At 37.1% G+C, this 17,348-nt stretch overlaps 1 protein-coding gene across 1 annotated transcript in view; it reads left to right on the forward strand.

Annotated features, from left to right (window-relative positions):
• Positions 1 to 17,348, forward strand: part of LOC124166457 (DDB1- and CUL4-associated factor 1) — a 64,723-nt gene that overhangs the window by 32,837 nt on the left and 14,538 nt on the right. The window contains exons 16-23 of the mRNA XM_046543987.1: positions 2,149 to 2,409; positions 4,651 to 4,802; positions 5,601 to 5,963; positions 7,896 to 8,100; positions 9,047 to 9,118; positions 10,583 to 10,722; positions 12,308 to 12,392; positions 16,458 to 16,667. Of these exons, the coding sequence (XP_046399943.1) occupies positions 2,149 to 2,409; positions 4,651 to 4,802; positions 5,601 to 5,963; positions 7,896 to 8,100; positions 9,047 to 9,118; positions 10,583 to 10,722; positions 12,308 to 12,392; positions 16,458 to 16,667 (1,488 nt within the window). The remainder of the gene's footprint in view (positions 1 to 2,148; positions 2,410 to 4,650; positions 4,803 to 5,600; positions 5,964 to 7,895; positions 8,101 to 9,046; positions 9,119 to 10,582; positions 10,723 to 12,307; positions 12,393 to 16,457; positions 16,668 to 17,348) is intronic.

Genomic DNA, 17,348 nt, shown 5'->3' on the forward strand with positions numbered 1-17,348 from the left:
TACTTAGTATCAAAATTCAGGGCAGGAGAAACATTTGATCAGCAGCCAAGGTTTGCATAACCTGTAAGCTTAAAATAAACATCAATTAGTAATGTAAAACTGATTTCTATTAATTGTTAGGTAATGTGCACATTCAAAATTCACATTATTGAAGGGAAGACTAACACCAAAAAGTGAATGTCTACTGCACATTTTCCATTAGAATTTATTCCTTTTTGTTTTCTTATTGGAAGTTTAGTATCCATTAATGAATTGCAATTAGTTGGTCGAGTAAGTGGAAATGAGGAAGGATTCTGGATCCTAAGTATACCATGGCTAATGAATTTATCTTACAAATTGTGAGAGGAATTTTTGCATTTTGCATGTACTTCTTGTTGAATTTTTAAAGTTTTTTTTTAGGCTTTGGTGTGGTTATTTCTATAAAAAATATCTTTTGAAATGTTAGAATTGCTTGGCAGAGCAGAGAGTAAATTAGATATGCCTCAATGTAGGCTGGTCAAATATTTTAACTATGAAAAGCAGGCAATTAAGTACTTCAACATGTTGCCCAACTCAGCAAGAACGGTTGACAACAATGTCTTCCACAGGACCCTAATTAACTTCCTAATATCTAAACCCATATACTCACTGGAGGAAATTGATTTCTCCACTATCAGCTTTTAAATGTACTTTTGCACTTTGATTCAAATTGTATGATTTCTCTCTTATTTGTATTGTATATGTACATTCTGCTGCCTCTTAAATCCAGGGTATTTCTTATTACTGTGTCCTCACATGAGGTGTATTAATTGACGACATCTACCACAATTATTATTGTGCTACAGATGAATAAAGATATTACAGTGGAACTTGGTTAGTACGTTCCTCCTTGGTACGTTTTCCTCCTTAGTACGACGATTTCTCTCGGTCCCGGTACCATCGGAACAAAATACAGGCAAAAGTATTTGGTTAGTAAGTTTGAAAAAATTGCACTTTCCTGGTTAGTACGCTCAATTGCTAGCCGTGACGCAACCCGCAATTCATTCTCCAGTATCTTCTTAAGGGTCGTAAAGCTCCGAATTCATGATTCAATTTATTGTTACTACATTAACATTCTTGCATTCATTCCACATATCTTTCTTCGACCGTGATTTATTCAAATGCATTTCTCAATTCTTATGACGTGATAAATAATAAAATATGGCCATTTATCAGGAATGTCTGACTATGCAAAACTGCAGCCAATGAGAAGCCCCAATTTTCCCCACCCCTCACCTTCTGTTGCCTCTGGAGTGCCCACTGCGCACAAATTTCATGAGTGGGCAATTGTTGCTATTGCACGAGTTATCATGATGAAGAAATGAGTCTTATCCAATTCCCACTTTATGTAAAGCTGTACTGCACGACGTCAATGCTACGGAGTACGTGCATATTTGACTACTGCTGCGGGAGCAGACGATGCTCTGGATCTCCACGCGAAGCTTAGCTTAAAAATACGTTACCTCGGCACGAAAGCAGACGACATTAAACAAATTTTTAAAGTAAATTTCAACCATATAATATAAAATATTCTTGTAATTACATCGTAATCTATTAATCTTGCGTGTTATTATTCGATATATCGATCGATATAACAATCGATATGGCTTTATTCCAGAAGCGAATGTGTACGGCTGTTGCCGTAATTTAAGGTTAATATAATTTTGTCCAATTTTTATGATGTTTAAAAACAACCCGTTGACATACTCAGGGTTGTTTTTATATTCTCCGAGTATGCTGTGACAAAAAAGAAATGACTTAGCTTTACTTGTCCTCTTTCTATAAATACATATAGGATAAATCACGGGAGAAAGACGCTGTATTCATATATAACTGTCTTCGGGAAATCTATGAAACATTGTGATTTTTATTCACATGGTATTGTTTTTCAATGTAGCGCCCATTTTCTTTATTTTAAAGGTTAAAAGAGTTCAGGAAGGCGATCCTACGAGAACTACCGATAGTAATTGTTATTATGACTACTTTTCCACAGATTGCAATTACCCCGACTGCTATTTTTTACTTTCCTCGTTAGCACGTTTTCCTCGTTAGTACGTTCATATTTTGTGGTCCCTTCAGAAACGTACTAAACAAGTTCCACTGTATTATTATTATGATTGTTTTTTCCAGGCTGATGTTGTGGCTCAGACACGCATTACATTCAACGAGCAGCAGTTGATTCAGCTGATACACAAGCACCTATCTGCCAAGGGTTTCACTGAGTCTGCTGCTGCTCTACAAAGGGAGGCAGCACTGCCTCAGACACCTCCTGCTTTCCGTATATCAAACCCAGCTCATCACTTCCCTCCCTTCTCCTACCGCTCGACGGGAGCAATGCAGTCACCTGTTCCAGCACTGCCATCTACACCTACTACACCCCTCTCATCAAGGGTGAGTATAGAGTATTTGTATGGGTCATGGCTGGGCAATAAGTGATTTATCAGAGACCCCTTATATCTTCGGAGGGAGTATCCTGGGGTAATGCTTTTTATTGTGTATTAAATTTGAATTCCTTTCCTTTAGCCACCTCACACTCTTACGATTAAGTTGGATCTAAGGTTTCCCCGGCATTTCTCCATTTGAGGCACGGCTTTCAGGCATTCCTCTGCGTTGTGTTGTCCATAGGTGACGACAGTTTCTCCAGCCATGCTGCTGGTGTCTTCTCTGCAACAGAGAAGATGGCTACATATTAGCCAAGATATGGAAAAGGGTCATCAAAATCAATGACTGATCAGAGCCCACATGAGAACCAACTGCCGATCCACCAAGTGGCTATATAAGACGGGCAAATTTATGCATCGCCACTTCTGACCTGAAGACACCAGCAGAATGGCTGGAGAAAATGTCGTCACCTATGGACAACACGGTGCGGAGGAATGCCCGAAAGTTTTGACTTATACTGTTATGATTTTTTTGTACCCTAAAGTCACAAGTATTACGCACACTCATGCATATTGCACAGGTCAACCCCCCCCCTCTTGGCCCATGTTGTTCTGTATTTTAGCAATCTCGATGGCCTCTTATATTAACCTGGGGTTGTAGCCTTTATTTCTATGCATGATTTTCACCTCCTTAAAGCTAATGTTGTGTCTAGGTCCACTCCAGTCATGCTCTGCAATTGCGGAGATATAGAACAACGTGAACTGAGAGGTGTCCACCAATCATGTAAGAGATCACTCAGAGAGGTAACAAATCAGCAAGCAGACAAAAAGCCAGCAAAGAAGAGCTTAATAAAGATGTAGAAACATGCATAGTTACACCTTCGACGTGAAGATGTTGATTGGTTTCACATGAAAAAATGGTGAATCATGAGTCACTTCTCGGAATCCTGACGTATAACAATCCTAATTGATCCTAATTTATGTGACGTACTTAAAACATAGTGATGTTTTGTGTCCAATCAATTTGGTGGTAACTCGATTCGTTAAGGCAATTTTTCATTATACCCAAACAAAAATCATTTACATCTTAATACATTTAATGCAAAAGTTGCAATTTTTAAAAATTTATATCGAAGGAAAAAAGAGTGCTCTGACATCACAGGTCCTGTTAGGATACTTATGTTTTGTTATTGGCAGCATAAGAACACCTAAAAAAAGGCATAAGGACAAAAAAAATTTATTTGGTTTCAGCCATTATAATCCAAATAAGAAAAACTTTTGTTGAATAATACCTTTGGCTTAATAATGAAGTGAAACACAATTGGAAAACATTGTCTACTGCCTGAGGAACTAAATACCTTAACTGGTACAGAAAATGAATGTAAACAAAGCTTGCAGTTGCCAGCAGTGAGTCCTGGAAAGTTTACTTATGTCACTAAAGGAGGAAGATGGCGACCATTCGTTTCTGTGCAAGAGCTGTAAAAACACTTTTAAACTGTGACTGCTGAATGATTATGAGTTTTGTATTTGGTAAAAATTTTAATATGAAGTTTTTTGCGTAAATTTTATTTTCTGTTGTTTTTAAGAATATTGTACGTAGATAAGTTGCATTAAAAAAGTAGTGGCAGTATTAAATGAGTAAAGGATATGATATTTGGGTGGTATTTTTTAAATATGATTAAAAGTAGTTCACGGTAAAGAACATGCACTGAACACTAAGAGATAGTATAAAAGTTTAACATGTTTGTATTTACTTTACGTATTCTGTTTTGCCATTTTCACATTAATTCTGATAACCTCAACTGTTAGTGATTTAGTTATTAAGTTTTATTTGTTATTTTTTCACTTTCAGTTTCAAAAGAAGGGATTGTCTTAGAATTTAGATTTTTCTTAGATTAGAGCAAATATGCTAATTTGGAAGTTGTAACATGTTTGTTATCACGTTTATGATTGGATTTCAAATGTATTTTTGTTAGTTATCCATCTGTAGCTTTGATTTCTGTGTGTAATTGAATTAAAAATGAAAAAATCTCACCCAGTAAACATTACTATGAATTGATTTTTAGTACTGTGTGATTTCGGGTCTGAAATAACCATAATGTTAATTAGATTGTGGTATTGTAGGTGCGACTGTTACATATTATAAATTTGTATACTTTCCTCAGTTCAGTTATGTAGTTGGTTTGATGATTTTGCTCTCTAATTGTTTGTCTGTAGAGAGTATTCATGTTGGAATTTTAATAATTCACAGAGTCTTAGAGCAGCTAACAGCCATTCATCATCTGGTCAGTCAACATCAGCTGCATGTGCTGTAGCCAGTAGTTCGAGCAATGCTTCTAACACCCCTACCACAAGTAGCACTGCCATAAACCAGCCTATAAAAGTGAATCTCAGCAGCAGTCGGTGAGTGACTTTATTTTTAATTTCAGTTTTATGTTCTTTGCATGCATTTACTTCAAATAAGCACGTAAAAATTAAATTTCTGCTATGCACTGTTATGTTTCGTATGAATTTAACGAATTTAATTCGAAATTGAATTACAGTAGATTCCGGTTAATTGGGACATATCGGGACTTGTGCACTTTGTCCCAATTAAGCGGCTGCCCCAATTAGGCAAACTATCCTGTATATGGGCATAAACAAATGTTGAAATGTAGAAAGAAGACTAAAGAATGTTTATAATGCAACATAAGTTTATTAATCTATTAATTTGTTTAATAAATCAGGGAGTTTAGTTAGTTTAGTATCATTTTTAAGAATTATAACAATTTAGTTAAAAATATTAATCACAGCCTCGGGCGACACTGAATGAATGTCTTTTACTAAATCCTATTAAAGAAAAGTCCTATCCTCTTGCGGATAGTACAACAAAAAGAACTTTCAAAATAGAGCAAGAATAGGAACGTTTGTAAAAAATAAGAATAAATCAAAGGAGGAAAATATAAAAAATAGTATTCTGAAAACAAAAAAATTTAATTTCGTTGCGAGTATAGAGTCTACGTCGCCGACTCATGGCCCAATAAAGCGGCATGCAGTCCCAATGAAGTGGAGAATACTCTGGGATATTCCTCTATTGGGTTCTGTTCTTCAAGATCTGCCCCAATTAAGCGGCTGCCCCAAGTAACCGGTGGACTCATTAAACGGAATCTACTGTATTAATCCTCAATCACGAGTTATGATGTTGTTTTCTTTTCAAAACAGGAAGCTGGAGAGGCATTCGAGCACATCTGGCTCATTGATGCGAAGCCTTGAGAAGCAGACAACGGCGTCGCCACTGATGGCTCCTACGTCTGCCAGTTCCCCAGTGCCGCCTTCTACCCATCCAGTTGTGACTCCATACAATCCGACTTCCTCGTCTGCCTCATATACCACCACACCCATGGCATCTACGAGTCACCAGTTGACGTTGCCACACCACGTCCCCTCATCCTGCCTGACGGCATCGTTCCAGCAGCATCCACCTCCCGGGCTTACCCTTGACAGTATAATTACAGAGTACCTTATGAACCAGCATGCTCTCTGCAAGAATCCCATGGTCACATGCCCAGAGTTCAACCTCTTTGTGTAAGTATTCATTGATCATTTTCTAGATTAGCCCTTGTAGTGCCACTGGGCTGATCTATTGCCCCGAGGGTATGTGCAAGAGGGCTGATCTATCAGCAGGGTTTCCTTACATTCCCACCTTTTATCTTTTGTGCTTTGTATAGCTTTTGCAACTATTTTTTATTATCTGCCTTACTTAAACATACCCTCAAGTATTCAGAGCACATGGAAAAAAATTAGCTTTGGAAAATGCATATTAGGCTTTATGTAATTTTAAACTGCAAACCTGCTAATTCACCCTGGAATTCTTCAGTATTTCAAGCAAGATAGGCTTGCACTTATAGGATTAATGATTGCAGGTATCCACTATTATGGAAAATCTGGAAAGACATGAAATGTCATTGTTTGTGGAATTCATGAATAGTGACAAAAAAATCATCATCATCAGTTTCAAATCCAAAGATTGGTTAGATGCAGCTCTTGTCAATTCTCCCTTCAGCTGATCTTTTAACACCAGCACAATTCTTTTGCTGTACATCCTTCTTCACCTTCTCCATGTATTTCATCTGAGGCCTTTCTCTGCCTTTCTTCCCTTTCACTTGTCCTTCAGCGATAATTTTCACCAGACCATCATTTGTCGTGATATTGTCAATGAAGTTGTCGAGTCTCTTCTTCCCTAGGTTTTCCGAAGAGTTCTATTCTCCCCCACTTTTCTCAAAGCTTACACATTTCTAATACAATCCATCCATTTTCTCTTAATGATTCTTATCCTACCACACATTTCGAAAGCTTCTAACGTTGTTTTTTCTGCTGCTGTCATTGTTCATAAGTTGCAAAAATGAAAGTGATTTTTCGTCATCTCCAAATGGATAGATATACTTTTAATATTCTAAGTAAAGCATAAAAAAATAAAACATGGTTTTGGTATTATTATAGCTTTTACTATAGGGCTGGTTGAGTTTTTCCTTATCCTTTTGCCACCAGTGCAGTTAAATGGTTTTTCATAGCACTTGAAAAAGATGCGTAAGAGATGCATAAATGTTTCTCTCCTGACCAGGACTTAATATCATGTGTGTAGTTTGCTGATGCACGTCTTTTGTATTAATAAATCTGTGAAATCTATGGCTATACCTATCCTGGTCTGTTGCCAAAATAAAATATCATTTGTATTGTATCCACTGTATGTGAGTCTATTTTTTATTGAACTCAGTCTTTTTTAATGGATTATTTCAATGAAGTTGATTAACTAATATATCTTTTTTTCATTCATAATATAACAACTTGATGTATTTCTTTTGACTCTCTGTGCTTCAACCTTAAGATCAGTTTGGATTGGTGAGGGTAAAGTTCACTCCTGATTAAACTATAAGGGATGTGAATTTCCTATATACAGATAAGCGGTGTCAGTTCCTTTCCGTGGACTACCTTGCACTTCAAGGATTTTTGTATGGCAGTTTGCATCCACAAGTTTAAATCTGAGACCCTTGGATCAGTTAGCCAATGCTGTACCCATTAGGCCACAATGATCCCCTATTTTCATCTAGCCCAGAATGTATGTCATTTTATTTTTGGGAGGTACACATTAAGGAAGCACATAACTCACCCTCAATTCCACCCTCACATTCAATTTTTTGTGGCACATTTCTCATTTAAAATGTGAGCTATCATCTTGAAATTGTCAGGGTGTGTACAATTTAAACTTTTCAGCACTTACCTGTATCTAAAAAAATGTATTGGATAAAATACATGGGTAAAACTTGCATATGTCAGGTACAGGCAAATGTTGAGAAGGGTCCACTTGATATACCCTGAAAATTTCAAGTTGATAACGTTACTTTTACGCAAGTCATTTATCAGGAGTAAAGAATGATATAGCAGAAGTGATGCATCCTGTGTAGAACTTTGCTTACGGAGAAGTTTGGCAAAATATCATTTTCTTTTCTTTATTTGTAGGCCACACAAGTGTCCGGATCCAAATATGAGGAATGCAGTTCCTGCAAATGTGGCCGTGCGCCTTACAAGGCGTCCTATATATCCCCCTCATGGGGGATATGATGGTGCCCGGCTGGATAGGAGGCTAGTTCATTCGCGCTTCTTCCCTGTTCGGTCCTTTCGTCTTGTTGACGATGAAGGATTCTTCACCTGTTGTCAATTTCTGGTAAGGGAAACTATTAGGGAACACATTTATGAAAAAAGGCCCATGTTGGCCTGAGCATAGTATTTGAAGTTCAGTAGATCTATGTACAAGTACTTGTTTTTAATTCATCTGCTTTTTTCTTCGATTAATTTTCTTGTGGAAGATTCGGTGACTTTTTTTCATTGTGGTATTGAATTAACAGCCCGTTAGTTGTGAGTCACAAGATCATTGTCTTTCATTATTCCTGTGTTCAAAGGAATGAAGCTCATCTGCATTTATTTTGATTAGATTTTTTAAAAATTTAATTTTTCTCTATGGTTGATTGAAGAGAAGAAAAGTTCATAGATAATTCTTTTTATACTGTTTTAATTAGATTGGGTTGAACCATCTATTCAGAGACATTGATGTATGACAACTTGATTATGTATTCAAGTGAAATGAATGGAAACAATACCATTCCGGATGTGCCATTTTTTTCAGTAGCCTTTTACAGTAAGATAGGTTTCTGTTAGTCAAACTTCGTCAATCATTAGATTAAATTTTTGTGATATGTGGAATTATATTGTCAATAACTGTATATATAATTTGACAAAGCAAGTAATACTCATTTCCACCAAAATTTCTCATCCATATATTCCAGACAACTTTTGAATTTATTCCTTGACAATCAGATATCATGAATGCCTCATCGTTCATTGCATTCAAGTATTCGAAAGTTGGAGTTGCCCATCCTTAAATGACATTTATTTGCATTTTACTTTCTCGTCTTTGATTGATTGGGGAAGATGAGATGACTTAGTCCATGAATTAATTTAATTTACATCCATGAGTGTTTGATTTCTTAATTATTTATCTTTGAGCTTCTATAATTATAATTACTTTTATGCTTAAAATATTTGGTACGACAAATGATGGATTTCTAAATAGTATACTTTTATAATAATTGTTATTTTTTTCATTTGCAAAGCCTGATGACCAGACCATTGTCATGGGAACGTTCCAAGGAGAAGTGAAACTGTTTAACATCCATTCAGCTGTTGTAAGTATTGGTTCCTATGGTTCGTAGAATACACTTTTGGCTCATCCTTCGATGGCTTGATAATGACTTAGTATTGTCTAAACCATGGTAGGGAATGAAGAATTAGTGTGGAATGTATAGAGTGAATTTTCATTTCCTATTCTATGGTGGTTTCACAAAGTAGATCCACAGACTTTAAACAGATTATGGTTCATGTTGCAGGTTAGTTTAAAGTAATTGTGATTGAAAAAACAAATTTTTGCATTCCAAGCTTTTTTTTTGTGTATGTATAAAGAATTATTTGCATAGGAAATTGATGCTGGTCAAAACTAGACTTAAAATATTAAATTATTATTATCTAAAGATTATCTGTAGCATTGCTGTCATTAAAATTTAAGAATTGAATGGAATAAAATAACAATAGCCGCCGTGGCTACATTGTCGTTTGGCTGCAGTGGCTAAACAATAGTTTAGCATTCATTGCATCCATACATACCAGAGCAGCCTGGTGGGAATGCGGTGGCGGCCGAACACAACTTGTCGAGCCCACCAGGAGGCCGCGGCGGCTTATGCCAACAAGTATCAACTTTCTCAAGGGTTACATTGATGAAACTGGGCTAAACAAATGCGAATGTATCTAAATTTTTATTATTGACGCAGACTCAAGGTTAGTCTATGAAAAAAAGTTATGTATAAAAAACCAGCTCTCTGCGCGGATTTATAAGAAGCTTTTTTTTTTTCAAAGGAAAACTCGCTCTCTGCACGTTTTTATTATCATCAGACTTCAAATATCATTCAAGAATAAAAAAATATAGATTTCAATCTATTATATGTTAAAATTGGTGGTCCAGATGAATTCTCTGATGGTGATTCATAATCGCAATTATTTGATTGGCCGTGATCAGCAGTTAATAAAAGAACAAAAAACGCATGCATTGCTTCCCGATTCCGTGGTTTCCAATTTTTTTTCTCAGAGACTTGCTCATGAACATGCACTATTTCAGGAACTCGTCGGTTTGTTGCTCTTGCCTACGTTTTCATGTTTATGAGGCCGCTTAGGTATGTTCGTCATAGCACCCGCGTGCCAGGTGTATCCTCCGCACGGGCAAGGCTGACACCACGGCCACTTAGGTGTGTGGCGGCCTATATGCCCCAAGCTTTTAGTCTATGCTCAAAACATTTATATTCCCGGAATCGATGGAATCGGGATCGACTTTAGGCGATCGATTCTCGATTCTGATTCCGTGCCCGAGAATCGGTGGATTCGAGAATCGACATTTGGAATCAACTCATCCCCAATTTAAATCCCAAGGGATGGATGTGGATGGGTTGGGCTAAATTTTATATTTTATTACTCACTGTGGTGTGTTATGCAATCTGATTATTCCCCCAAAGCGAAATCTTAGAGATACCACTGATCTAATCTATAGATCTTACGGTAATAATGGAAAACCTACATCAATGTGTGACTAATTTTAATTGCAGGAAGAGTCATCGTTCCAGTGTCATGATTCCTACGTTTATCATATGGCTGCCAACAGGGAAGGAAACCTGCTCCTCACGTCGTCTACGTGGAGGAGGCCTCTATCAGCCCTTTGGAGTGTTAACAAGTACATCGACATGAAGTGAGTTTCGTTATTTAACTAATATTGAGTTTCTAGCAGTATTGTTTTTTTTTAAATTAAATTACGCATCCGTAGTATGTTATACATTTGAGCCCCAACAATTAATACAAGGTATAATTCACTCTTTGGTATCACAAATTCAGAAAAAAAATTATGCCGACCACTTCCTTATTATTTAGATTCTCAGAGATGCCAAAAGCTTTAACAAAATAGATATAGAGTTGAGGACCTCAAATCCGGAAAGCCTGTGACCTAAGGGTTTCCGAATTTCCGGTTTTTCTGGATTTCTGGTCTTCAGGGCCTTCCCAAAGGTATTTCCCATTTTTATTAACTCCTCTTTGATTTAAAGTAGGACAGGTGAATTCTCCATATCTCTAACAAGGAGACATCGCCAAAGTGATGTTCGTGATCTGGATGCGGATGTTATTTCTAAAACTATATCTATATATATATATAAAGCCATGACACTTTTTCTATCTTGCCTATATCTATAGGCAAGATAGAAAAAGTGTCATGGCTTTCTTCCACATAGGCCCGGGTTCGAGAGATATTCGCATGTAAAGATTTCGCACAGCATGACTTCCCTTGAGTAAGCGCCCATTCAACTACGGCCATGGCGGTGCGGTCTAGGGCGTTAGTCTCCTAACCTGTAGTTGGTATCACGGGTTCGAGTCCCAGTGTCGGCAATATTTTTTCTCTCTTCTGATTTTTGAAATCACTGTTATTTTACATTGGTTACATTTTATCCCCATTCGTTTTATTTAGTTTCTTCGCGAAGTTTTAAATTTAATAACAATTTATGGATTTTAAACAAAACTCCGAATTGTGCCTTACCACGCGAATTAGAGGACGAATATAGGTAATTACTTACACGTGAATTTCCGGGGAATTTCGTGGTAAGGCACAATTCGGAGTTTCGTTTATAATCCATAAATTGATATTAAATTTAAAACTTCGTGAAGAAACTAAATAAAACGAATGGGGATAAAATGTGACAAATGTAAAATGTAAAATAATAGTGATTTCAAAAATTAGAAGAGAGAAAAAATATTGCCGACACTGGGACTCGAACCCGGGATACTACGGCAACTACGGTTAGGAGACTAACGCCCTAGACCGCACCGCCATGGCCGTAGTTGAACGGGAGCGCTTACTGAAGGGACGTCGTGCTGCGCGAAATCTTTACATGCGAATATCTCTCGAACCCGGGCCTATGTGGAAGAAAGCCGTGACTTTTTTTCTATCTTGCCTATATAGTTTTAGAAAATAACATCCGCATCCAGATCCCAAACATCACTTTGGCGATGTCTCCTTGTAAGTCATATAATCAAGGAGAGTGAAGCTGATGACTTGTTTCTTCACTCGTATTTTTCCATAGCGAAGGGTGTACATGTGGTCACTGATGACACTTAAATATATAGATGCTTATGTAGCAAAGTAAGCCGTGAACCATTCCGGATGTCTGGTTTTCCGGGTTTCTGGATTCTGGATTTGAGGTCCTCAACTGTAGTTAATATCTATAGATTGAAAGATAGATATTTATTAATGGATTGAAAAAAAATGTAAGATTTTCATTTAATTTCAGATTTGCCATCGAGGAAGAGGAGTATGTTGAATTCAGCAAGTTAACGCAAGATAAGATCATTGGAACCAAAGGACAAACAGCAACCGTAAGTCTTTCTTGCATTCAAGAAGTTCTCGTTGTTTGTCAAATGCATTGCAATTGCCTTTCATATTGATCTAGTTTTTTGTTGGTGGGAATGAGTCATGTATATGCTGTTGATCAGTGCACAACACTGAACATGAAAAATTGAATTTATGGAAGGAAATTGAATTGCCCCTTTTGCTGTAAATGGGTCAATGTACCTGTCGTTTATATCTTATATCTATATATATAAAAGAAAGTCAAAAATCGTGTTAGTTAGAACACTTATAACTCGAGAACGGCTGCACCGATTTTAGTGACATTAGGCTCTTTGGATTCGTCTCAGCCCCGGATAACATATAGGACATTAAAAAATAGGAAAAGTTCACAAAAAAATTCAACTTTATCTTAGAGATATGTTTTTAGGAGTTGATTGTTAAGATGGTCAAAAAATAAGTTTTTTTTTTCGTTTTTACTAATGTCTTGACTGATCTTTTTAACAATATTTAAAAAAATTTAAATGTTCAAACATGTTAAAAATATTAAAGTAATATTAAAATAGTATTAAAATAATTGAATTAAAGGTAAGCTCAGCTCGAATTGAGTTATCAACAAACACATAACTACCGTGTGTGTAAACAAATCTCCAAGCAATTGTTGATTATCAGTAATGTCCGTGTACTCTGCATGAATTCAAATATTTTAACTTTGTAATAAACGAAGACGAAGTCACCAACTATCTATCTGAATATTTAAAGTCCTTGGACGCACCTGGCTTACCACGGAACGATTTACAGCTAAAGGTAGGCTCTGTGTTCATGATCTTTCGAAACCTAAACCAACCAAAACTATCCAACGGAACGTGTTTTCGTTTGTGATGTTTGTTCTCATGTGTCATGTGTGAAAACCCATGATTTTCTCATGGTAAGTAATATGTGGTATGTTTACGAGTCTGTAAACCATCCGCTGTGTTACTTCCTTCGCTTCAAGGGCGCAGCTAGGAATTAAGGATAGGCGCCGCTAATACTGGCGGGTCTGTAGGGTATAGAAAACTCGCCAAGGTAAGCGAGAGATGTGGGGGCCCTCCCCAGACATTTTTTAAGATAAAAGGTTCAAAATGGTAGGTTTTGCGGCTGTGTGAACAGTTAAATATTTTGTGACTCATCCGTCCCCCTAATATTAATAACCAAATGTTTTATAAAAAGATTCTCTGAGCTTTTGGGGGGGTTTTAACCCCCAAAAACCCACCTCGCTGCGTCCCTGCTTCGCTTCGCTATTTTTATTTAGCTTCATTCGCTTTATCTTGTGCCTGATAACAAAACAAAAACTGTTGTTTATGAGAAGGCGCTTGACGCAAGACATTAAGCCCGAATGTGTAGGGCACACCGTGGTGCGTTTACGCATGCAGCACGTTTACGCAGTGCATTTTTTCCAAACAGTGATACTATAACTGGCGCGCCTAAAGTCATTTGATACGAATGCCACTTCATAGGGGCTTTTCTTACACTATTTTGAGCATCAGTCAAGCGTCGGTCTAGCGTTGCGTTAACCTGCCCCGTGAACGAGCCAAGTTTACGCTACGGACTTAGACCTAAAAACATTTTTTTTACGGTTAATAACACAAATAGCCAACAACAGAATGCGTATAATTTTTATTTCATCAATATTTTCTCATTTAATTTATAATGAATCAAATATGATTAAAACGATACAGCCGCTCTTTATGTATAAATGGTGCAACTAAACTATAAGTTCATTGAATGTTAGGCGGTACGAAGTTCGCCGGGTCAGCTAGTATCTTATAAAATAATGTTTAGGAGTCAACTATGTTACCATCAGGAGTCACCCCCAGCCAAATACCTACCCTAGAGGTGGCTCGCAGGGTATTATGCAGATGTGTATGTATGTCTTATAGCAGATTCCTCGAACTTGAATATTGAATTCGAATATTAAATCATTTCTCGAATATTCGAATATCTCGAAATTCGAATACCTCGAATACCAGAATTGTGCAAAGCATATTAAACTTACGTTTTTTCTTCTATTTCACTTGATGAATGTATGTATAAAAAGGTATATACAGTGGAAACCCGATCTATTGTTCCCACATTGGTCGTTTTCCCGCATTCATCACTCGCTGTTCCTGGTCCCAAATAAAGTTCCATTAAGAGAATCTAATTTTCTCTCGCATCTATCGTTCCCTGAAGTATTGCTTTCCCGCATTGATTGTTTGAAGATCGCAGTCCCATCCTATAATTTTCCTGCATCCTTCGTTTGATGAAAATGAGACGAGGTTTACAATGTGTCATTTGTGGCTAATGACGACAGACACATAATTTGAATCTTCCCCAGGATATTGAAATACTCTAGGGAGAAGCTGAGTGCCATGGGATAGTTACATTAGCTCATTTCCTGAGATCCGGTATCCCCCTCCATCCTCGCCTCCCCCCCTCTGACTCTTTCCTCTTCTCCGAAATCAAACAAAATGTCCCAGTTCACGCAGGGATCGTATTGCGAAGACGTTAGCTTCGTAAGAAAATATCAAGATACACAAGAACAAAAGAAATCTTTTTCATGCCTCCCCCTTTTTTGTACGCAGACCTTTTTCAGCTTACCCACTTCCAAGTTCCCCATTTCTGGTGGCCAACTGCTGCATGAGTCACCTATTAGCCCAAAAGTTGTCTAACAATGACTTTCGGCAATTGATACTATACTTTTATTAGATTGAAATATTAGTAATGTGCACGTAAATAAAAAAAGAATGATACCAAACACGACATATTTCTAACGTTATTCAAGCATTTTTCACTAGGAAATAGTCGGAATAATACCATGGTGATTTCTGGCGAATCTCAATATCCTTGCAGCTGAGCTTCTTGGCAGTTGATGTGGCATTTTTTTTCGAAAACAGGACGTCAGGTTACAATTTACGAATCATGCTACAAGTCTTACCTGTCAGAGTTGCTCACAAAGCGATATCTTCTCAGGATATTTTATCGTGTGTTTAATGATGCATTCAGCCAGGGGCCTACGCATATGCCGTTTTTTACTATTACATATTTTAATGAAAATTTCTATCCTTTATCAATTTTTTGCGTCATTGTGGAGCCGTCATTTGACATAAAGAAACAAAACTGATGTCAGGGGTAGCCCGCATTCTTGTAATCTTCGAACCCATGATGATTTTTCCGTTGAGTGGAACGGTTCGGGAGCAGTAGCTCAATGTGCATCGGAGGTACCCCAAAAGTCAATATTTTTTCTGCCATTTCAAATTTTTTTTTAGGGGTTTCGTAGAGGAAATCGGGTATTTTCGGATTTTCCCCCCCCCCCCCATCGGTTCCCCTCATCGTACAATATATTTTTCACCACTCTAATTCGCAAAATTTGACTGAGTTCGTCAACTTGCCTAAAACGGCACTGCATGCACTAAACAACTAAAGTCCGCTATGTTGTTTTGGAGTCAACCACCAATGAGACGACAAACGTGCGACAATGTATGGCACGAAATTTTAAGTATTTGAGGTATTTGACATCGTACTTTTAGCATAATTATTCGAGATCTCGAATATCGAATACTTTCTAGTACTCGAGGTATTTGGGTATTCGCGGATACTATTCGCGCATCTCTAGTATTAATCAAAATTTTTAACTTAAAGAAAAGACAATGCCAATTTGGTGTAAAGGACAAAATATCATAACATACTATTGTTCTGCCCCCAGTGTCTTGTATTTCATTCAATTTTTTGCTCACTTTACTTTGAACGTATGGAATAAAAAATGGGATGACTTTTGATTTTTGACTCCCTTAATTGATCCTGTTGCATATAACCAGGGGTGAATTTAGAGAGGGGGCAGTGATGACCACCCCCAGTAATTTCTGGAAAAATTGAAAAATGGTAATTTTCAAGCTGGCTGTCCAATGAAAGTTATTATTTCATAAGCTCAAAAAACAATGTTCAAAAATGATTGAGGAATATATAAATCATTTGTAGTTGGCTCCTCAAGATAGATAATAATTTATTTATTGTTGTGAAAATTATCTTTCTATGTGACTAAGAGCTATACTTGGATGTTTTTTTACTCTTCCCAGATATATGATGTGGCCACAGCACAAAAGTTGATGACACTCTTCCCAGTAATATCCAATCAGTATACCAAAAACAGGGCAACCTTTTCACCTTCAGATGAGTTGATTCTTTCTGATGGTGTCCTATGGGATGCATCGACTGGGAAAAAAGTGCACAAATTTGATAAACTCAACCAAACTCTCAGTGGAGTTTTCCATCCAAATGGCCTTGAGGTGAGTCAGTCAATTAAAGCTTGTAGTGTTAAATTGAAGCATGATGTGTGATTTATGAGGAGACCTGAAATTTAGACATAGTATAATATTGATGTAAAGCCCCCCCTGATAAAGCATTTTCATCCATGTAAAGATAATCACCAGTTTTCCCAAAAAATTCTCTATCTTTTGTTAAGTAAAAATCCTGACTAATATTCCCACTTAGAATTTTTATTTCACCATTTGAGACAGGTGTCCAATAATTTCAACCTTCAATGATAACTTTTTCAGTAAAAATATTAAAAACATTTGGTGGATTCATGGTTGCACGTGCTATATTCAAAGTTAAAAAGCAGTACTTTATTTACTTAGTAGAGAGGAACTTTGCCATTTGTGATCATTTAAAAATAACATCTCGTATTAAAATGAACTGAGCAGAATCATGTGCTATGAAAGGATCACTTAATGATTCAAAAGGCCTGGGAAAGTCACAGAAGTCGCTGTCGGGGAGTTACTCCGTATTTCCAAATTTGGTTAAAATTTGGATGACATTGCAGATTTAGCCAAATATTGTTTGGAAGTGCAATTAGTGAATGCCGATAGAAAGGGGGACTGCTTAGAGGCAGCCCAATTCCATCCTAGAGAAGGCTGATTTCTGTCGCTACTTCGGTCGCTTTTTAATCGGTTTTCAAAAATGTTCAC

This window comes from Ischnura elegans, chromosome 10 (assembly GCF_921293095.1).
Source record: "Ischnura elegans chromosome 10, ioIscEleg1.1, whole genome shotgun sequence".
Lineage (NCBI taxonomy): Eukaryota > Metazoa > Arthropoda > Insecta > Odonata > Coenagrionidae > Ischnura > Ischnura elegans.